This window comes from Fundulus heteroclitus, chromosome 20, assembly GCF_011125445.2.
Source record: "Fundulus heteroclitus isolate FHET01 chromosome 20, MU-UCD_Fhet_4.1, whole genome shotgun sequence".
NCBI classification, from domain to species: domain Eukaryota; kingdom Metazoa; phylum Chordata; class Actinopteri; order Cyprinodontiformes; family Fundulidae; genus Fundulus; species Fundulus heteroclitus.
This window is the reverse complement of record NC_046380.1, coordinates 41491872-41515407: the sequence shown is the minus strand read 5'-3', so window position 1 is coordinate 41515407 and position 23536 is coordinate 41491872. Positions and strand designations below refer to the sequence as shown.

At 41.9% G+C, this 23536-nt stretch overlaps 2 protein-coding genes across 4 annotated transcripts; both read left to right on the top strand.

Annotated features, from left to right (window-relative positions):
- The first annotated feature begins 1992 nt into the window (after positions 1-1992).
- snrpe (small nuclear ribonucleoprotein polypeptide E) lies at positions 1993-6057 on the top strand. Its single transcript, XM_012853672.3, has 5 exons — positions 1993-2165; positions 3478-3504; positions 3588-3650; positions 3982-4060; positions 5845-6057. The coding sequence occupies exons 1-5, from the start codon at positions 2112-2114 to the stop codon at positions 5898-5900; spliced, it is 279 nt and encodes a 92-aa protein (XP_012709126.1). The 5' UTR covers positions 1993-2111; the 3' UTR covers positions 5901-6057.
- Positions 6058-6367: 310 nt separating this feature from the next.
- On the top strand, positions 6368-23536 carry cdc42 (cell division cycle 42). Of its 3 annotated transcripts, none has more exons than XM_012853671.3 (6): positions 6368-6499; positions 14322-14462; positions 15108-15180; positions 15388-15497; positions 15986-16183; positions 21865-23536. In XM_012853671.3, exons 2-6 carry the CDS (start codon positions 14358-14360, stop codon positions 21952-21954), a joined length of 576 nt encoding a protein of 191 aa, XP_012709125.1. In that variant the 5' UTR covers positions 6368-6499; positions 14322-14357; the 3' UTR covers positions 21955-23536. The 3 variants fall into 3 exon arrangements, with proteins under 3 accessions (XP_012709125.1, XP_035980623.1, XP_021166870.1); XM_036124730.1 differs by lacking the exon at positions 21865-23536 and adding an exon at positions 17049-19020; XM_021311195.2 differs by having other exon boundaries at positions 6451-6537.

Below are 23536 nucleotides of genomic sequence, written 5' to 3'. Positions count from 1 at the left end.
GACAGCCCGTATTAAAGGGCCCGGCACTCCATACTCCCGGAGTAACCACCACAGGATCCCTCAAGGGACACGGTCGAATGCCTTCTCCAGATCCATAAAGCACAACCTTGCGGCCACTGCTCCGACTAGCCGCCTCAACAATTGAGGTGCGGAACATGGTCCATTCAGACTCATGGTCCCCCCGCCTCCCTCGGGACGTGTACAAAGCTATCCCAGAAGTGGGAGTTAAAGCTCCGTCTCACGGGGGACTCTGCCAGACGTTCCCAACAGACCCTCACAATACATTTGGGTCTGCCAGGTCTGAACGGCTTCCTCCCCCACCATTATTTAAAAATGTATGGACAAAAAATAGAAAAAGTAAGGAAATTTGTTTTTTTAGGAATCATGTTTGATTCCAAGCTTTTATGGGGTGATCATGTAAACTATATTGAAGGGAAATGTAAAAAAGTTATAAATATAGTGTTTAACAGGATTAGATTGGCGCGCAAATAATATTAGACGTCTCCATCTTTGGCAGTGCAGGAAATGGGGGAGATTCCTTTATATTTAAGACAAAAGCAAATTATGCTGAATTATTGGGTGAGTTTGCAGGGACATAAGGAGGAGAATAATCCAGCAGTAAGAATCCTGAGACCTTGCTGGGAAAGTGGAAAAGCTAAAAAAGCCTGTTTTGCATGGACAGCAGATAAATACATTAGGGAAATAGGTATACAGGGAAAGAGATACTGTGCTAAGGTGCCTTATCCAATTACACCTTTTTGGTTGTTTCCTTATGCGAATGTTGATCTAGAGGTTTATAAAGAAATGCAGATTAATAAAGATAACAACTGGGTAAATTTTAGAAATGACAGAATAAGAATATGTATAAATCCTTTACAAATATATATACAGATGGTTCAAAAGATTTAGTTTCAAATAAACCAGAATTTAATTATGCTATTCCTGAACTAGGTGTATTTATGAAACAAAGAACATCTGATCATTTAGCTGTGTATTCAGTGGAAATGTTAACAATACTCATGGCATTACAGTGGGTAGAGCAAAATAAATTTGAAAAAGTTCTTATATGTTCAGATTCATTATCATCACTAATGTCTAATTTAAATGTCTCATCTGAAAGTCGTATGGAGTTGCTATATGAAATTTATGAAGTTATATTTAGAATGACACAAACTCAAATAAAGATTAGGTTTATGTGGCTACCTGCTCATAAAGATATAGAAGGGAATGATATGGCAGATCATTTAGCTAAGGTGTCTTTAAAACAAAGTAGAATTATGGAAATAGTGTATTGTAAATCTGAAATAAAATCCATTATTAAGAGCAAAATTAAATCTGAATGGCAACAATTGTGGGAGGAGGGAACTAAAGGTCGACATTTATTTAATATACAAAAGAAAGTAGGGAATATGGAAATAATAGGAGAAAATCGAAAATAACAAGTAGTAATGACAAGATTGCGGCTCGGACATACTGGATTAAATAAACTTTACATTTGATAGGTAAACATCACAACAGGTAGTTGTGAGTGTAGTATGGATATGGAAACAGTAAATTATGTAATAATTCATTGTGAAAATTATACAGTAAGTAGAGAGAAGTTAAAACAAGAAATTAGGATATATGATATAGAGACATTAAAACTTAATAAGATATTAATTAAACATAAACTAAATAAAGCAGTTATTACATTTTTGAAGGAAACAGGATTATATATAAGAATTTAGATTAAAGGAAGATCCTCTGGTCCACTCCACCATAGTAGATGGCGATAATACATTTTAATGTTAGATGTCACACGCCAGTAAAAATCAGAAAGAAAGAAAGAAAGAAAGAAAGAAAGAAAGAAAGAAAGAAAGAAAGAAAGAAAGAAAGAAAGAAAGAAAGAAAGAAAGAAAGAAAGAATATTAACACTGAGAAGTGTGGCGAGAACTTGGACCTCCGTCCTCTGGAGGCACTGTTTCCCTCCACGAGTTATCCACGCAGGCGCAGAACACGGAAACGAGAGCGCCATTGTTGCAACGTGAGTTGAACGTTAAGACGCACTAAAGTGAAGAGGCGCTGTGTTTTTTTATCGCTTTCCGCTCGTTTGGGTTTTTGTTTTTGGACAAATGGCGTACAGAGGACAAGGACAGAAGGTCCAGAAGGTTATGGTGCAACCCATTGTATCCTTTTGAACAGATCCACGGTACACTGTTGAATGAGCTGCTAGCGTTGCTTAGCGGCTAGGCTAACTCCTAGCTAAGTCGGTGCTAGCTAATGGTGTTTTGGGTCGGTGCCTTTCTTTAACAAATCTGCTCGGAGTGAGGGTTGTAGGTGGGCAGGGTGCTTCGGGGTTAGTTTATAGCTTGCCTTGAGGCAGTGAAGGACAGGTTTACCGACCACATCAACGAGATGCTTAATACCGAGGCAAAACTAGCATCAACGTCGAGCCCTCATTAAATTCACAGATCAGCAGGAACAGAGGCTGTGTCCTAGCCGCTGTACCAGAATCCAAATCAGCTCCATATGATTCTACACGGATCTCGGTCAGTTTACCATGGCCGCCATAGAATAATGGCCTGTTTCAGCTGATTGGGCGCTGCAGTGAAGTTGGACTCCGGCTGAGGAGGTCTTAATGTCCATGTTTTGTTGACACATAGGGTTAATGTAGAATAGACGTCTTGCAATCGGAAGGTCGTGTTCTAGCTGCGAGTTCTAGCTTCCCCTTTTCACGTGTTGGTGTGCCCTTGGACAAAGCGTTTAACCCCAAGTTTCTCTCTGATCTGCGTATAGGTGTCTGAGTGGCTCAGTGTGACTGGATGAATGCGGCCCCAGCGTAAAGCGCTTAGTCATCAGCAGGACTAGAAAACTGATTTTAATTACCGTTTTTCCTCTGTTCTAGGATCACAAGAACAGAGTGAGTCTAGTTTGTTGCACAAGGGAATCGAACCAATAGATTCTGGCTTATTGAGAGGAAATGATGTAGTGTTTGACCCACGCTGTCTGTCTTGGCTGGAGGGAAGTCATTGTTCCAGAACGGCACGATGGTGGTACGGTCATGCTGTGGGGCTACCATGGCACAGGTGAATGAAATAATGAAGAAGAGCTACCTTCAACTTCTTCAGCTTCCCCTCAAAGAGGTAACAAGGTTGTTGAAGCTGGAGACCGTCGGTGTTCCAACAGGAGGCTGGTCTTTGCCCGGAAACCAATCTGTTTAAATGAGCTTGACCAATTCTGATGATAAGAATGAGTCAGATTGAGGTAGAAATTTTTACAGCATGTGAAGCAGCCTTGTTATGGCAGTTTTATTTACTGTAGCTAAAGCTATTATTGGAAAGCCACCTATTGAGTCAGCTAACAAGCAGAAAAATAAGGCGAGACTATTTAGAAACATTAGCAGCCCACATCTTCTGTCAGATTTATTTTTATTTAATTATATATATATATATATATATAATTATGTCTGTATTGGTTAACCTTGACTCGATGTTTCAGAACCTCATTTTCAGATACCTTCAGAATGTAAGTAGTCCCCGCTGCTTCTCCTCATCAGAGCTGATGTCTGGATGGAGCCGGTCTCACCTAGTTTTGCTTTTCATTCCCAGCGCTCCAGAATCCAGGTGTGGCTGTACGAGCAGGTCAACATGCGGATAGAGGGCTGCATTATCGTGAGTTCTGATGTTTCTGTCAGAATGTTCCGCTTGGAAAATCTTAGTTGGTTTTAACCTTTAGTTTATCAACCAAGACAAGTAAGAAAAATAGAACGACTAAACTAATTTCTAAGTTAGGTTTGACAGTTCTTTAAAAGCAGTAATCCTGTTGAAGGACAACATTGGTAAGAACAGGTTAGAACAGCAGGAGGTGGTTTAAAGGTGGAAAGATGCTGCAGATCATTCAGTCCAACAACGATTGTAGATTTAAGGTGCAATGCAGAGGTTTTTCTGCCTCAAAATGCTGTTAAATATTGTTTTTGGACCCTGTCCTCTTTCATTATTTCAGGGCTTTGATGAGTACATGAACCTGGTTCTAGATGATGCTGAAGAAATCCACATGAAGACCAAGAACAGAAAGCCGCTGGGTAAGCAGCCTCCACGCGTTTTGCTGGGGTCTGCCTAGCGCTGATGCTGCACACTGAAGCTGACACATCAATGGCAGTTACAGAGTGTATCAGTTTCACAGCTATCGGATTGGTTTAGGAGTGGCCTCTAAATGCTGAAATGGGTTCAGATCTAGCTGGATGGGGGAACTGCCTTCTGCTCGGTACGCATCGTACTGGGCAGTCTCGCTACCAAAGATATCCTGCAATTAAGGCTGGACGATATGGCCAAAACTTCTGTCACCATGTGTTTTTAAAATTTAATTACACAATTAAATTACAATATGATATACAGAAAATAAAAGCCCCAGAAAGACTACAACATATGCCTTTACAGACATGTGACAATTATTTTGTCACGTTTATGAAACTCCTCCAATATAAAAAGAAATATTTGCTTAACAAAACACCTAAAACTACATAAAATCCAGAACGTTAGTCAATGACAGGTGCTGTCATCAGACTGTAACATATATTAAAATACCAGAAATGTCATCACCTTTTATTGAATGAAGTTATATTGAGATATACATTGATATTGAAATATCGTCCACCCCTACCTGCGGTTAATATCTGTCAGATATTTAGAAAGAATATCCTGTTGGCTCCGATCAGACCAGTTTGTTTAACTGGAGCGCAAACATCTCCACATGGAGCATCGCAGGCTGTGAACGGGTGCATGATCAGCTGTGTGCAGGTCCGATTGCACGCCAAACACAACCCAGTGACTGCTTTGATTACTGCTCAGCTATAGTGGCAGGCCAGACCTGACTGATGAATAACGTGGACACCAATGCATTTTTCTTCCGGTTGGATTTTTTTTTGCCGCCTGCAACGGACTTTGGTGCACTGAATTCAAATGTTTTGCCAAACTTGTTTTTTTATTTATTTATTTTTATTCTTAACGTAAAGTGATGCTACCAGCATTACTGCTGACATGGGCCAATGTTCAACGCAGTAACAAGCTAAACACTGTCGATCAGCACTCCCAGTGCTGGTGATGTGGGGGCAATGGGGTGTGTGTTTTACTGAAATGCTTTATACCCAAACTTGGGGCTATGGTGACAGAGACATGTACCGTTTGAACCAATAGGAAAATTCAACTGCGATAGCCACTGTTCAACCCTAAGAGGGCAGCACCAAGATGTTTTTAAGAGAAATATTGCAGAACTAAAGCTGACGTGAAAATTAAACAATTTGCACGGTAAAATTAAATCAGCCTCGGCTACGTTTTGAGGCAATTATAGCTAGATTTGAGATATATTTATTTTTCTGGTCAGTAATCATATCGATGTTCTGTGTGGGCTGCCCTTCACAAAAACTCGGCCCTTTGGCTAACTTTAAACAGAGCCTCTTGGAGCTTTGTTTCCACAATGAATTTCTTATCGCAGCTCTTCCTTAAAAATAAGTTTGTGGACTTCACAACTAAACATTGTTGTGGTAATTGCTCACCAATGTTTATTCTCTAATGTTCTCCCGAGAATAAAAAAACTGGTGAAACTAGATTGTACTTTGTGGTATGAGAGTAAAATGAGAGGAACAGAAATGCCCCACTTTTCAGATGTTATTTAATTCTGAAAGCCGTATCTTTTTAATCATTTGCTTTGAGTATCTTTACGGACTAACTGTTATTAATCCCTTGGCCAGTGACTGTATGGTTACAGTTTAAGATGTGGTTTAACATTTGTAATTATACAGGTTAGTTGAGGATTGGTCTTTGTGTAAATTAAAATGAACTGACACTTCGTATCTGTCCTGTTTTCCAGGGAGGATCATGTTGAAAGGAGACAACATTACGCTGCTGCAGAGTGTGTCCAACTAGCGATGGAGACGGCAACAATTCTAGACTTTTCTAGAACGTTTTTTTTTTTCTTTTCCTTTTTTATGGTCTGTGTGTTTTGTTTATATGGCATGACTATTGTAATTGTTTCCCTCTACCACATATTTGAAAAATAAAGTTTTGTTTTTTTCCAAAAGTTGCAATCGTGTGATTTTCGAAAAAGTTATTAAGTAATTGGGCTGCAATTTCATCTAGAGGTGGAGAGTATTGATGTAATGATCTCACTCATTTTCCATTGCAAATGCGGAATCAGCGCAGCAATATTTAGCTGAAAGCTAGAAACTAACCAGGTTTGGCATAAAGTGGTAGAATTAAAGCATTTGACCAGGTCATTTAATATCTACACACCAAATGGTAATGGACGTGATTCGGACTACATTTCACTGCTTCGCTGCATCTGAGCACACCCCAATTCCATTTGGTGAAGAAAAAAACTGGCCTTACTCCCTGTATTACGTCAATTGAATAAACGGAATGACGTAGCGACCTCTACGCACTCACCGTGTCCTTGCTCAACTGACTGGGAAACCCCTAGTGTGGAGCTGCCAACGCCCGGTGTAGAAGCTAAAATTGAGAATACGGTACGGAAAATTAATATTACACACATTTTCTCTTTAAGGTATGTTCTTAATATTATTAGTTAGCTTTGTTAACGTATCAACATTATCCAGAGTGTGTTGTGGTCTTAATTGGGTTGTAGCTCTTAATTTATGTCGTTCAAAAACAGCATCCGCTAGGGTTAGCTCTGTCTGTTAGCACGCTAGCTAACGGGAGGACGGTAGTCCGCTAGCAAAGCAAGCGGGTAGACTACCGCATTATTAGACCGAAAGGGAAATACGCCTCTTCTGTTGTCAAACGACTGTTTCACGTTGAATACATAGTGTCATTGAAAATATCGTCGTACACGTATCTTGGCCTAAAGTAAAACAATACTTATCTGGTTACTAGCAATGGGTTAGACGGTTGTGGGGATAAATCAGGCATACGTTACATCTTTATATTAAAGCAAGAAACCCGATTTCAATGGTGGTCCGTAATATTTATGATCCCAAAAGTTACCAGCGACGCCTACTTCCACACAGTGAAATGTATACCGATATGACGATTTAAAAGACCGGCAGGAAATGGGCCATAAAGGCCGGGATGTAGTCGAAGTGCAACAGCTGAGGCTGGTAGCAGCTAGCCATCGGTGCTTTTCTCGTTGCATATAGCTTTTTAACAACATAGAGCAGATGTTACAAAGCTGACGGTGTTGGCCGGATCAACACATTGAAACTGATGGTTGGTCCATTTACCGAATGTGAGAAACGAAACGCGGTTTTGAATGTTGCGTTTGAAATTAGTTCAAACAGCGTTATGTCTTTATACATAATCTGATTCTGATCTTAGCTTGATTTGTCTGGGATCCGTTTGTTTATTTGTATTTTTCGAGAGGGTAAGATTTTCTTCTCTTAAGGCGAAGTTTATCAGTCTGTTTTGATTAGATAAAAGAAGATGGAGGTGTTGCTTTATCATTGGCAACTTCGTAGTTTTAATCTCAAGGATAAATTTTTTGTGTTATTATGGCATTTTATCAGTTGAACAAATACTGCTATATCAGACTGGACCTTCCCTCTGTTTAACAGGCCTGCCCTCAAAATGCTTGCTGGCCTACTAACACAAATGCCTGGATTAAGTCTCGTTGCGCTGCCCTCGGTCCCCCACTGCCACCGGCTTTGCCTGCTTTAGAACAGTTTGACATATTTAGAGTCTCGTTTTCAGATTTTCCTGATACTGTGCTTAGAGGACATGTTGTATAGCGGTTCTGTAAAATGGTTTGTAATCTAAGACTAGATGAGAATGGTGTTTTCCTTTCTGTCTGTTGGTTTAGTTGGGGCCAAAGGCACATTTATTCTTTGGATCTCGGGATCAGGTTCTAAGAGATTGGATTACTGGGAGCCCAATTGTGTTGAGCAGTGATTTGTGATTTTGCTACTTTATTTACTGCTATTTGGACCAAATCCAGTTTTACCAGTTCTCCTCCTTCCTTTGAAATACTCAAAAAAGATTGCTTATTCCCCTTGTAGTATCAAAGGGTATAAGCAATCTTTTTACAGATGGAGGGGGGGGAAGGGGTAGTGCAATCTGAATTTTATTTAGGAGTAGACTTTGATGTTGAAGGGTATGAGTTGCACTCATAAATACACTCAAATGTCTTTTTAAAATCTACTTCGTCGCATTTTAGCATATCGGATTTCTACGCTGTCAGGTGTCAAAATCACGCTGTGATTTATGTATCTTGTGTTTATCAAGCTACATAAATGATCATCTTTTTGTCATTACAACATACATTCCAATAAAATGTGGCCTCTGCGTCCCTCAGGGAGCGGTGGGCTGCCACTGCGCTGCACCCAGGGAGCATTCTGGGGCTAAAGGTCTTGCTCAGGGAGAGTGGGAGTCAAACCAGGAACCTTATCGCCTCTCCAGGATACACATGCCTTGCTATATTACCACTAGGCCACCACTCCCTCACTCAGGGTTTTTAAACACAATTGTCTGCTTATTTGCACATATACGTGAGAAACCTGTCTGTGCTATGAAAACGTGTTATTGTGACAGCTGCAGGATTGTGCATATTTAGGTTAATTTAAGTTCTGAGCGCAGTCGGCTTTTGTCCAGCGCTCATTGGCTGACATCTAGGCTCCCTTTCCGTGGGCTTTTTATGTGGGTTATTGCGCATGTGTTGAGTTAAAAGCGTGGGAATGTCACTGCGATCTTCCCGGTAGCTGTGAAGTAAAAATCGGATGGCACACTGTTGATTCCACTAATGGAGAGGAGGAAAATGGCTGGCCTGCGACAGCCAGTACCAGCACTGCCTCAGTCATTAACAGACACATCTCTGCTGAAAAGTGAAAGTCCAAGGCATCTTCCATTAAAATGTCCAATTCATACATATAATATATGTTATTACATGTGAAAACCCCAGGCTTTTCAAAGCCCAAGCCTAAAACGTAAATCTATATGGGGGATATCAGTTTCTGTGGGAAAAGGGTCCTGGTCTGGAAGGTAGGGCTTTTCAAAAAGCCTCAGGCTTTGTTTAATTGGCTGGGTTTTCTGCCTCAGGGTTCCATTCTCAGTCGTCTCCTGGATTTAATACCACTTGGTGCTGTTTTTAGAAATCATCCTATGCCGTTTATACGTTTATATGCTGATGACTACTAAATCTATTTTCACCTAGGCCTGTCGCCATAATCAATAAATCAAGTAATCGCACGATAAGTTTTAATAACGTGATTAAATAAGGGGGGGGGGCAGTAAAGCCTGGTGGCAAGCCAGGCTTATAATACGGTGGGGAAAGCCAGCTTGCGTCAGGTAGGCACATGCTCAAAGTTAAAATGAGAGCCTGGTGAGAAGAGCCAGAGTAACGCTAGTTTGAAACTAAATTAAATTGTTGAAATTCAAACACAACCGCTGCAGGATGGCCGTTTTGGGATTTCAAGCAAATGACACCGCCTGCTTAATTTGTCTGAGTTGGTAGGTCTAGAGGATATACTTGCGTTATTATGGCATTATGATAGTAGTTGAAAAAGGTCTCCAAATGACAGTAATAGGATTTATCACAATAAGTTTTAGAAAAAATTATTGTCCAGCAAAATGTGTCATTGTGACAGGCCTACCCACCGTATTATAACCCTGGCGTGCCGCCAGGCTGCACGATGTTCACTGGTACAAGTAAACAAGAGCATATAATTCTGCTTTTAGCATTCCTTCACTGCCTTCCTCTTAGGTTTTGAATGCATTTTAAAAAGTCTCTTAATGGTCTGGCCCCTTCCTGTTGATATGAGCTGCTTCACCCATAGATGCCTTTGTGTGCTCTTAGCTCAACGGACCAGATGTTTTTGTTCATCCCAAAGTCTTTTTATAAATCCAGAGGAGATGAGCTTTTGCAGTTTTGGCTCCTAAACTGCATTGAGCTGCCGCTGGAGGTCAGGCAGGATTCGTCTGTTGTTGTTATTAAAACTCATTTAAAGTCACACTTTTCTCCTTGGCTTTTAACTCAGAATGAGTTGGCATCTGTATCTTAGTTTGATAGTTCTCTATTAATTTATTTCCATTGTTCAATCCTGTTTTTTTGTGTGTTTTTTATACATCGCTTAGTCAGCTGATATGTTTTAAAGCTTTAGAAATAAAGTAGTATGGTCTGAGTGGAACAATTCTCCCTGGAAAATACAGTTTACCTTTTAAGTAGCCTCTTACATCTATCTGCTTTTCAAAAATTGTACATTGCTCTTTATTTTAAAAAACAAAATAATTTGAAAAGGACAACAAATTTTCTTTGTCATTAAAAATACATTTTTTTTTTTTATTTCCAGTCATGCTATGTTAGCAAATCTAAATGGGTTTTATTTAGCTCGACTGAGGAGAAACTGCTCCTTGGGTTGTAAAGGTTGCAGATCTTTGTCTTAAGCGTAGACCTTTTCTGAATTTAAAATGTTGCTTTCAAAGCATCAGTTATTGTCTGTTTTGATGTAAAATAGTTGTTTTTGTTTGAAATTATTGTCAATGCTTCACAACAAGAATGGAGGGAAAAGACCACCTATTCAGGGTTTCCCCCAGAAGTCGTGCTCATCCTGGCGGTCGCTGGCGTCGTGTGTTCAGGAAGTTTTTAGTTACGTGATGCAGCTCGACGTATCAAGCTGATAACAGCTAACGTGTTAGCTATTTAGATCAGGAGGTTTTCTCTCGGATGGGAACTTTAACCCCGTTTACACCACCCTATAGGCCCGTTTACACTACACTTTTTTAACCGAGCCGAGACCAGTCCGAGCTCAGTAACCGAGATAACTCTTATGTGTAAATGGTCAGCAGACTGAACTGGACCGCGCTAACTGCAGACCAGTTCTTGAGCATGTCTCGGACTGTTTTTTTTTTTTTTTTTTTTATTACAGTTATCTGATAACGAAGAGCGCATGAGCAGACCAGGTCATCCCCTTACAGTCAGCTGACTGTCCACAGTTTTTCCGGCGTGTCTGGCTGCACGTCCCGATTCACACTACATTCAGACAAATTTCAGACATTCATAATAAAACTAGCTTCCTTACCGTGCCACACGATTTCCAGTGATGATTCTGCATAGCAGCGTGATGAACCTCAGCGTCTGTCGTTTCCGCCGTCTGTAAACCCGGAGTAGACGTTTGTTTGTCTCATCCACTTCCCAACCTGACTCTCTCAAGTAAATTCACCAATGGTTGCCTTCTTCCCCTGACTCTCCGCAAACACCGAAATATCACAATAATACTCAAGCATAACATCCTGAATGTTACGGGCGCCGCCGTTTTGATTTGCTTGGTCCCGCCTTTAATCCCAGAGAGCAGCAGTACCGCAGATCGTCACTAGGAGGCGAGGAGCAACCAAGGAACACAGATAGGTGGTGTGTAAAAGGTCGTCAGAACGAAGCTTGGCTTGGTTGATTGATCCAAGCTCGGACTGGTCTCGGCTCGGATCGGTTTAACAAGGGTGGTGTAAATGGGGCTTTTGATGGTCGTTTTATGTCACTCTCATAGAGCCGTTTAAAATAATCAAAGAATGATTAGCCTGGTGGGGGGGGCAGCCTTATGATACGCTGGGGGAAACTGCTGTTTTTCAGTAAGACTATTGCATCATTACATCAAGCGTATAAAGTAATGTCTTTGATTAAAAATTAGTTGTGAAGTTTCCTTTTTTCTCTAGCTGCACTCTAAAGAATATCTAGTCAGGAAGCGTAACACCTTTTTTCGAGGCATTTTTATTTGGAGGTCAAAACAAAGATTTTTCACTAATTAAATTTGATAGAAACCAAAAGTATTTTTTCTCATAATTTCTCTATCAGCAGTGTTTATTTGTGTCTGGTGGAAACATTCATCCTTTGTAACAGCTAATCTTTTCACTCACTGAAAGTGTTTTTTAAATGATGGTTGAGCCGCTTAAAGTCGGTATAGGGTAGTTCACGCGTGACGTCAGCGCTACATCCGGGTCCTGCTGGTAGGCAAAAAACAGTACTGTTCTCGTCTACTACATGACAAAACGGGTGATTTAGAGCGTACTTTTACTTCGTTTATTTTTGGAATCTAATGCCTACGACTTGTTGTGCTCCCGGTTGCACAGAGAGGCATTCCAAATCGTTGGATGTACGTTTCTGTCGTTTACCGAAGGAGGAAGGACGAAAAAAGAAATGGATATTTTCAATGAAAAGAGCGCAGGCAGACACTCCCAATGGACTGGGGGAGCGATCATACTACGACAGAATTTGCAGTCTACAAATCATCTCCGGTAAATACAACTTAATTCTGCTCTAGTCATTGTTCTACTTAAATAGCGGCGGAGGGGAGGTGGCGATCGCTACACGGGCCGCAGAAGCGGTTGCAGCAGCGGCTGCTCCGCCCGTTCACGGGCTGCGGCAGACACTCCGGCCCGTAAACACTACACGGGCCGGAGAAGCCGCTGCTGCTAGCAACTACAGCTATAGCCGCTAGCAGCAGCGGCTATAGCTGTAGCTGCTAGCAGCTGTAGCCGCTGCTGCTAGCAGCTACAGCAGCTGCTGCTGCTATTACGCCCCCGTTTACGGGCGCTAGTACTTCTGTGTTTACGCTGCAATGTCGCCGACACCGCCACCCATTTTAACAAGACAAAAACACCTAAATAATCCGTAGTGAAAATTTTTTTTTTAACCTACCGGGCCTCTGCTGAGACGCGGCCTGTGTCTGACGCCGCTTTGTGCTGTTGCACAAACATGTGTGAACAACATCCATCCATCCATCCATTTTCTGACCGCTTAATCCCTCATGGCGTCGCGGGCGTTGCTGGAGCCTTTTTCCTGATATAAAATAACTGTAGCCGTCCAGTGGTTTCAGGGGCTTTCATGCTCTCTCGTCTGTACTGGCCTGCCGTGTTTATAAGGCAGCTGTATATGTCGGGACACTTGGCCAGCATTTCACAGACTCGCTCCGTCCCTTCAGGCTTTTGCTTTGTGGATCTGGCAATCTGATACCATCAACCATCAACTTACTCTTAAAACGATCTTGTAGTACGTTATCTAAAGAAGAAAAATACATGGAGAACTCGTCAGTTTCTCTGTTTGCGTCCGCCATTGTATTCGCCTTTTGCCTACCAGTCCGGCGCGCATGCGCGAAAAACCCGCATCAAAACAATAACAATGAACTGGTCTATAAAACTCCTTTCCCACTGTCTAAAAACCCGTGTGATACCCAACTGGCCACATGCCAGCGCTGCGTGAGTGCGTGTTGCCCTGGGGAATCATGTAAGAACATGAAAACAATCACCAATCACTACGCGTACGACATCTATCTGCAGAAAATATAAGACTAAAACATGGTCATTTTTTTAATTGGAAAAAAAGTTTACTGTGTAAATCAAACAATAATTTCTCAGGAAGGTAATTGGCATTGATGACCTGGTGTAAAAAAAACACCAGGTCATCAATGCCAAGCTTAAATCTTGTATTCACCTCATTCACTCTGTGCCTCCTCTGACAACGGTTGTTTTGGTAAAACTTGTTTGATGTGCCGTGGATTCAGGCAATATATTAAAATTCATACGGTTCATTTCCAGATCCAAACGGTTTAGGCCCGGTTTTTCAGCGGCCCGGTTCTCTATTAACAAAGAGCGCATGAGCATACCGCGTCATCTCCTTACAGTCAAAAATTTCAGACATTCATAAAAATACTAGCTTCTCTACCATGCCACACGATTTCCAGTGATGATTCTGCTTAGCAGTGTAATGAACCTCAGCGTCTGTCGTTGTTTCCTGCATCTGTAAATCCTTATTAGACTTTTGTTTGTCTTATCCACTTCCCAAAAGTCGACTCTGTCTAGTAAATTCACCAAAAGTTGCCGTCTTCGCCTGACTCTCCGAAAACAACAAAATATAACCAAGCATAACTTCCTGAATGTTACGGGCGCCGGCATTTTTATTTGCTTGATTTCTTCCTTCAATCCCAGAGAGCAGTAGTACCGCAGATCGCCACTAGGAGGCGAGGAACAGATAGCGTAATGTGTAAACGGTAGTCAGACAAGCTTTGCGCGGACGACCGGCGAAGCGGAGCGCCTGTTTTTTCACTGCCATTCACTATATGCACACGCGAAAGCAACAACAAAAAAACGCCTGTTACCATCAAATAAACATGCGAGCATATCAAGTTAGGTTTTTTTTGTTTGTTTTTTTGGAATGTTGGAGAGGCGGTAGCGTGAGTTTGGCGAGGCGGCTGCCTCGCCAAGATAGCGCTGCGGGAAACATTACAAAATATTCAGCGAGAGGCCAATAGAAACTCAATTTTTTTATCTTTTGCAGTTATATTTTTGACAAACAACCCTTTTCCACTCTAATCACTGATTGATCACGTTTTTCCTCTTTGTTTTTCTCTCTAGGTCTTGAATGAGCCAGGTAGACTGTAAAACCCAGCTATGCAGACCATCAAGTGTGTTGTAGTCGGGGACGGTGCTGTGGGTAAAACCTGCTTGCTCATCTCTTACACTACGAACAAGTTCCCCTCTGAATATGTACCTACGGTATGTATGTTTTTGGTGCCAAACATCAATGTTTTTATTGTGATAAAGTTTGAACTGACATCCTAGTTTCTCTGTTACACTGAAAGTGAAACTGCGCTATATAAATGTAGCTTTTCTGCTTGAAATTTCTTTAACATTTCAATTCAATTTTATTTATATAGCGCCAATTCATGAAACATGTCATCTCGAGGCACTTTACAAAGTCAAAATCAATCATATTATACAGATTGGTCAAAAATTACCTATATAAGGGAACCAGTTGATTGCTTCAAAATCCCGACAAGCAGCATTCACTTTTGGAGAAGCCTAGAGCTACAGGGAGAGTCTTCTGCATTGTCCATGGCTTTGTAGCAATCCCTCATACTGAGCAAGCATGAAGCGACATATGCATTCAATAACCAAGCATTTCTGGTGAAATAAATCATAGAAGTAAATCTGCAACAGTTGTTCTCAGAGTTCTTGAGCAGCATTTGGTCATGTGAATTAAAACTCATGAGGACCTTTTATCTGCTTTACATTAGGAGACATCGACATTGAATATGTTTACACGCTGATTTTTATTATGTAGGCTCTTTTTAGTTTGTCAGCAAATCTATTTTAGGATGATGTCTTTCTGAGCATAACAAGGATTTTCATGTGTTGCAGGTGTTTGACAACTATGCTGTAACTGTAATGATTGGAGGTGAACCCTATACCTTGGGCTTGTTTGATACAGCAGGTATGTCTTGGCTTTGTTTAGGCGTCTTAGTTTGTAAAGTGAACTAAATGAGGTTTTCAACCTCCAAATGGGAATCATATATTTGTGTGGTATAATTAAACTGTCTAATGTGGAAAATGGCTTGGTCCTGGACCCTGTGTGTCCAGTTTGATCAGCGGCTTTAAGCCAAGCGGTGTGAGTAAAATCTGGCTTTATTGACTCCTGCAGGTCAAGAAGACTACGACAGATTACGTCCCTTGAGTTATCCCCAGACAGACGTGTTCCTCGTCTGTTTTTCAGTCGTGTCCCCTTCCTCCTTTGAAAATGTCAAAGAAAAGGTAACCAACTAACTGACTAGTCTTCAATAAAATGTTGCATATTGGGATTTTATTTAACAGAAATACACCCAGAATGTTGGGAATTAATCCCTGTATATTTAAAGAAAGAATCAAGGATATGACCCCGCGACCCCATGAGCTGTGTTTCCCGCAGTGCTATCTTGGCGAGGCGGCCAAGATAGCACTGTTTTGTTATAACATTAACAAAAAAAAAAAAAAAAAAAACCCTAACTCGATATGCTTGCATGTTTATTTGACGGTAACAGCTGTTTTTTTGTTTTTGCTTTCGCGCGTGCATATAGTGAACGGTAGTGAAAAAACAGGCGCTCAGCTCCGCGCAAAGCTTGTCTTCTTCAACCCCCCCGCTCCGCAGGTCGTCCGCGCAAAGCTGGAATAGGAAATGAACAGTTTCTGTCAACATTGTCTGTGTAGAAAAAGCTGGCATTTAGATGGTTGTTCGGATGTTAACATTGATTTTGTTTACACAGTGGGTTCCTGAGATCACCCACCACTGTCCAAAGACGCCCTTCCTTCTAGTTGGGACACAAATCGACTTGCGGGATGATCCCTCAACCATAGAGAAACTGGCCAAGAACAAGCAAAAGCCCATCACTCCAGAGACGGCAGAGAAGCTGGCGAGGGACCTAAAGGCGGTTAAATATGTCGAATGCTCAGCCCTCACACAGGTAACCTTTCCACAGAAATACACAGAACGTAGTCACACACACACACACACACTGCAAAGATCAAAGGCAAGAAGTAAGAAAGTGGAGGAAAGAGGAACATGTCCACATCCCCTCTGGCTGCTGCATGCTGTAGAGGACAGGTTTGTACTGCATGCCATGTTGGAGTTGTTCTCATCCAGTCAGATCCAAAAGGTTAAATACTGACATTCATCACGTGGTTTGCTAGTTTCACTTAAGTGTAGTTCTCTGCTCTTACAGAGCAGCTTTACCTCCCTCACATTTAACAGCAGAGACGATGATCAGTTTGGTCTAAAGGCGATCCCTATAGCAAGAAGGATGGACCATATAGGCCTGTCCTCTTCGTTCCTTTAATTTACAGCTGGTAGAGAAAAGTCCACATTCCAGCCTAGCTGTATGATTCAAGGTATCCCCACTGCTGAGAAGGAAGTGAATATAGATGATCTCACATGGACAGAGAACAACAGTGTTGATAAAGCCGAGGCGTAGTCCCCACCTCTGCTTAGCTCCTTCCTTCTTCCTTCCTTCCTTCCTTCCTTCCTTCCTTCCTTCCTTCCTTCCTCCCTCCCTCCCTCCCTCCCTCCCTCCCTCCTTCCTCTTGGCATAATGCTTCCAGAGCTGCTAATGTCACTTCCTGTTGCTAATCTCAGGAGTTCCCCAGCTGTGCTCTCCTCACTGTAGCATGTGGTTCTCCATCTTTGCACCATCTCATCCTAGAACTTTCATATCTGCTTTCTATGTTTCTACACATCCCTCCTCCCTCTGCCATGTTCCTCTAATCCTCCTCCATTATCCCGTCACTCTGTTTGCTAATCATCCTGCCCTCTGTCCTCTCCTGTCATTGTAGCGAGGACTGAAGAATGTTTTTGATGAAGCTATCCTAGCTGCCCTAGAGCCACCTGAGACGCAAAGAAACAGGAAATGCTGTATATTTTAATCTTTCTGTTCCACTGCTCTCGTCTCTTCTGGTTGCCGCTATGTTCGTCCTCTCTACATTCCATATCCCGTCTTCTTTCTTTTCCATTTTATGAAATGTATAAATCTGCTAGAGAGGTCTCGTCATTCTCTGAGGGTGCAGTTTTACTGATGTTTTCTTGGTGTGATGGAGTCCCTTTTAGCCCTGTGTTTGTGTTTGTCACGTAGGGCTTTGCTTCATCTAGATCTAACTAATGTCAGAAGGATGAAGGCTTGTTGACCCAAAGTAGAACAGGAAGCATAGTTTCCATCGTTAATGGAGGCGCACCGAGAACCATGGTGGTGACTGTATTTTTAACATTTTCAGCTTGGGCCTGACTCATAATCAGACCGGATCTCTTTCAGATTAGTGAACTAATGCTGCACAATATATCACCATCGCAATACCAGTAGGTGCAAGAGTTATATCGCAAAGTACTGGAGTTCAATAATTGTTGGCTAATCTATTTAAAAGTCATGAATTAGCATTTTTCATGCTAATGTAATGTTAAGCCAGTTGGACAGAGGCTAACACCAACAAATGCTCACTGAACACTGACGTTGGCCAAGATGCTTAAAGTCACAGAGTGATGGAGTATAGATGAGAACGAGAGGAAAGAAGAAGATAGAAAATCTTGCCATGGTTATATTGATTGTGATATATGCCTAAGATCATGTAGCCCTCCAGTGAACCCACAAGACTTCCATCCCACCAAGCGCAGCAACAGCTAAACTCTTCAGTGTGGAGGTTGTTACTGGGGGAAGAAGACTCAGCTTTATTGGGTGTTAGTAATGTTTCACAGGAAGTCAGGAAGGATAAGAATGTAGGGAACTATTTAGGGGAAAACGGGCTTGTCTGAGAAAGTCTCATTCAGTTTTATAACAGATAACAGGAGGGCTGAACGAAATGCAGCAAAGCTGCTCGCTTTCATATCTTTCAACCTCCAACTTGAACATTTATTGGATTTGGAAACATTGAAAGCTTTTAGGAAATGTTAGTTAATGGCAGGATCCACCTTCTTTCCAGTGCAACCATGGAGCGTTGTCTATACACACTTCCCACACGCCTGAAGTGGAAGCGATTCATCCCTCTAAACTGCCATGTTGGTAGGCAACCGCGATCATCATGGCTTCCAGACAACCAGGAAGTAAATTGAGACTCTTGACCAGTGTGCAAAAGAAAGTTGCAGCCATACAACCAGTGTTTTATGGGCTCAGCTAAGGACGTCCGAACTCTTCCTGTTAATAACACAGTTCTGGTGACTGGCAGAGTGAGTAATTACAAAAACACACGTACATGTCCCTGCTAGTTGCAGATACAGGCTACAGTAGCTAAGCTCATTTGGCTAGTGCTGCAGTAAATATCACAGATATTCCCCTCAGTATAGTATACTCATTGTGTATATATAAAGCGGAGGAGCGAGAGTTCACCATGAGGAAGTTTAGCATAGCGTAGCTAAGGTAACCACAGCAGAGACTCATTAAATCATGAAGAAAATAGTTACCGTAATAAAGGTGCTTGGAGCAAAGTCCTGCTGTCTTCGATGGCTAAAACTTGCAGTCGGTCCACTTGCAGTCTTTTATACTTATAGTGAAAACAGCGCTTTGCTGAACCGTCTGCTCGGTTAGAACATCCTTTTACCCAACAGGAAATAACTATTGCAAGCTTTGTAAACAAATGAAAATAAATACTCCTCTGTAGTCAAACTCACTCTGCCGTTTCTAAAGCGATTCTACCTACCAACATGGCGGCTAGCGACAGAATGGCCGGATGCAGGGTTGATTTGCTGGGGGGATGGGGGGGGATTTTCCCCCCCTTCTGGTTGTGACGTCCCCCCCTCTGGTCATTCGTGTTTTATCCCTGGGGGGGATACATTCCTCCCCCTTCTGATCTGAATAAGTAATATTATCAGGGGTTAATTGTTCTCCGTCGCTGTGAGGGACTTTCGTCATTTGGAAAATGAGCGCAAAATGTTCCGTGTAGACTTTTTATTCAAGATTTTAAACAGAAGCTGCGCTTAACCAATGAAATCTGGCAGAGCTAGGACATTAGCCAATCAGGAGAGTAGGGCGGGTCTTTGCAAAGAGGAAATCTACCAGTCTGAGGTTTATCGGTGTGCAATCATGTTAACTTTTAAAAGAAAATCTCAAACTGACCACAGATGCATGAATGAAAGTAGCGGTAGTCAAAGGTTTTCTTTGGATTTATGTAAACCAGCAGGTCAGAAAGTTCAGTGCATAAAACAGCTGACAACAACTTCCCTCGGTAAGTGTGTCTGTCGCTGTTATGTTTTATTTAAAACTGAAAGAGTAACGCTGTAGCTCGGCTAATTTAGCATGACGCGCTTTTCTTTTAAGAAGAAGGAGGGTCGGAATGTGAAACGATGTCCCGGTTTGACTGGGTCTGATTCGGAAAAAGTAAAAAAAATCATATTATTCCACCTGCGCTTTTCTGTAACAAAGAAGGTCGTGGAGGGGCTGTTGACCATCTCCAGCAGTCAATGAGCGAAAGGCGGGGACACAGAGTATATAGGATTGATTTATATTAAATGTTACTGTAGAGTTAATGTACAGGTGTGAAGAAGATGATGTAATGATGCAAGCTGCTGTCTTTTGAATTAGCTGCAGTTTATGGAGGGTTTTGAAATTGTAAAGTGGAAAGGTGAGTGGACTGTGGACCAGTTTGGCAAAAGTGCGAAGGAAGAACTTGCTTGATGCTGCAAATATGAAAGTTAACCAGGTGATGTTACGGATGTGGAAAGTGAAGAAGATTATGGAGAGGGCTGTCCTTGATGGTGCAAAGGCTCTGAAGCTGGAAGGTGGGAGAGATACAGGAATTGTCAATGGAAATGTCAGATTTGGTTAAAGTGGACTTGTTACAATAAGCAAATGAGGTTACTAAGGTGGCATGACGTCCACGGCCTGGGAATATATGGGCTGACTATAAAATGTTTTCAGTCAAATTCATTGTTTTTGCTTTAACCCCTGAATATGATGGATTTTTCAAAATTAATATTAATACATGTCTTGTGTCCTTCACATTTGTAAATTAATTTTGTTGTTTGTATTTAAAGAGTATTATTAAATTTTCTGCTCAAAGCGGTTAAAGTAAATTAATACCCACTCCTGAGTCCCGACAGTAGATGGCGCAAGTTTAAAAACAAAAGTCTAACCTACTGGATCTAGCTAGCTACCTGAAAGAGCACCTGCTAGCTAACCATTATTAATAAAACTTCATTAATACAACTTTTGAAATTATCTCCCCCCCCCCCCTGTTTTTTTGCAAATCGCACACTGGCCGGATGTGACGTCACGTGAGAACTGTGCATTAGTAACGGTGGCAGAATGAGACTGAACCACTCTAGTCTTTTTTCAGCTCACTCACTTAATCCAGCTGCTGTTAAATGTTTCTGCTTTTGTTTTAGTACTAAGACACTTTGCAGGTTTTGTTGCCTTTACACGTGGTAATTGTTGTGCTGTATTATAGGTTTAATTATAATATTGAAAATGTTAAATGCTGTTTGAAAAGAATAAAGGACAAACACACCTTTTCTCCACTGCAGCTTCTTTCTTCCTTCCTCTGTTTCTGTGTGAGAGTTCCAATAAGTGAGTTGATCGGTTCGGTTCAGCTGACGGCCTGCTGCTGTCAGAACGGTCGGCTCAGGGCAAACACACCCAGGTTCACCCTGGCAGCTCAGCACAGTGTCTCTTCTGTTTTAAATGGCCTCCTTTCATTTGGTCAGCATGACTTTTCAAGGCGATAGGAGAACAAAGAACAGCTCAGGCTTTTTTATTTGCGGTGTACTGTTTCAGTTGTCCTCTGTTTTTCCTCCACTTGCTTGTTTCACTTGCCTTTGATTTTAGCAGCACCCAAATCTGCATGGGTTTTCTGTTCGTGACCTATTTGGTTTGTCAATATGGCTCCCAGGGCTTGCTGAGACCTAGCTGAACACTCGCGGTTTGTTTCTAAATGGGTCAAAATCATTTGCAACTCTTTTGTCTCACTTCCCTCATTCCGGTGCCTTGCAAAAGTATCCATAGCTCAAAGACTTTGTTTTACATCTGATCACATCACAACCACAAACCTCCATGTATTTATTGGGATTTTATGTGATAGTCAGTAGTATGGTGAAGTGGTAGGAAATGGATAGATGCAAAGTCAGCAGTGACTAGGCTGTTCTGATAAAAATCTGCTATAATCTAAAACTCAGGCTGTATGTTTCGGGGGGGATCTGCTGGGAAGGTGAACTTTCCACCCCGTCTCCAGTTCTTTGATGCTTTTATGGAGTTTAACCATCATCTTTCTATTTGCACATGAAGGGTAGAACAGTGCTGAGTGACATGTTCAAAGCTATGACCTGGCGCTAAACTTCTGCACAGCCCGGCTGCTGTGTTCTTTGCTCCTAAACATTCTGGTGGTTCTGTAATCTTCTCCTACATGTGGCCGCGCTGGATTTTGCTTTAGGGTTTTTAAATTAATGCAGGGTCAGAACAGAAGTGTGCCACACTCTTCAGGTTCTGAGTTAGAAACAATTCACATTTTCCTTCCACTTCACGATTATAGAAACAAATTCAATGGAGACTTTTGCAACACTTGTATGACAGCCCTATAGTTGCAGTGTGATGCCACTTTGCTACTTTAAATCTGTTTTCTGCTCACCTTCTTTCTTTGTGCTGCTCCCTCATCCTGTGTGTCTTTGTGTTCACAGAAAGGCCTAAAGAATGTGTTTGATGAGGCGATATTGGCTGCACTGGAGCCCCCAGAGCCTAAGAAGAAGCGCAAATGTGTGCTGTTATGAGTGGTTCCTTTTTTCAAAGCACATGCACACACACACACACACACATCTTACATACACAATACCCCCACTCCTACACACACCTGTTTTCCTTGCTCCGTTCAGGCTGATTGGCTGCACCGTCCTCCATGTGGAAGACTAGAAACAACCAGCCAACCAGGTTTCAGATAATTTCCTGCAATAATTTAAAGATTTGCCATGCTGTCTAAATTTCAGACGCAACATGACGCTATCCTGGCCGTCAAACTCATGAGCTCTAGCAGGTTGGCCACACAGTCTGTTGCTGGTCCAGATACCAATCTTCCTCACAGAAATCATCCCGTCAGGTGTCAGTGCTGTAGAGGCCCAGCCCTCCCTCCGTCAGCCCCTCCCAGCTGCCTGATAGGTGGCTGCTCATGCTGCTGTTCCTGTCGCCTCATCGGCCCACCACTTCTGTTCTTTCTCCGCCCTACCACTAGATGGTAGCGCCGAGCCATTTCGTTTTAATTTGCCAACCTCCCCATGTTGTTCTTCAATAACCAGGCGAGATCTTTGCCTCCCATTCCAAATGGACATACTCCTAACCACTAAGATTCTGTTGAGCTGTGACTGTTCAGTCACCTAGAGCCACTCATGGGATTCTTCTGTATCATTTACCAGTACGCAGTCTTGATGTGGGCTCCGCAGGGCTGAGTCGCTGTCCTTTTGGAATGTGGCTTTTACTTAAGCTGAAAGCATCCACTACTAATGGCTCTGCAGGTCCACCACAGGATTTGGCCTTTTAGGTGCAGAGAACTTTAAACAGTGTTAGCAGAACAAGTGGTGTGTTCTTCGTACGTTATCAGGGACCAAGGGACGGTAAAGCAGGACGCTGTTGAAACATTGTCATCACCACACACTTTGAAGCGCTACAGCAGAGACGTCTTCATAAATCCAATGTGTCGCGTCGCAGCTTCAGCTTTAGATGGCTGATGGGGGAAGCCGAACTCCCACCAGATTTCTGTGCCAGGTCAGAGTTACTGCGCTCCTGTAGTGTCCGTGGATCCAGACGGGACCCCTGAGGTGTGTGTCGTACCCATTCAAACGGTGTGGTGGTGTGTAGCTGAGCCTTGGTCTCTGTTCTAAATGATAGTTTAACAGATGTAATTATAATGTAAGCTGGCCCACAATGTTGATGTAGGCTTCAGGTGTTTTTACCAAAATCTTTTTTTCTTTTCTTTTTTTCTGTTTGTGCTGTTTTTTTTTTTTTATTATTATTATTATTATTATTATATAAAAATATATAAATCTATAAAAAGGTTACTTTCGCTCCTTTCACATTTAGGGGTCGGAACTCATCTGAACTCTTACCTGCCAGTTTTAGCAGAAAACTGATCAGCTTAGTTTGGCCAGAGATCCTAAATGACTGACTGGTTTCTGTTTTTATTCTGTTTTTTTTTTTTTTTTTTACTGGTGGATTAGAGTTGGGTTGATCTCCAGCCCAAGTCAGTATGATTATTATAACCCGTTGTTGTTTTTGGTGCAAAACCAAATGCTTTGTCTAAAGTCTGTTCTTTGTATATGCATTCTTTTCAGAAATATTAAACTTATACCTTAATTGCCTTTA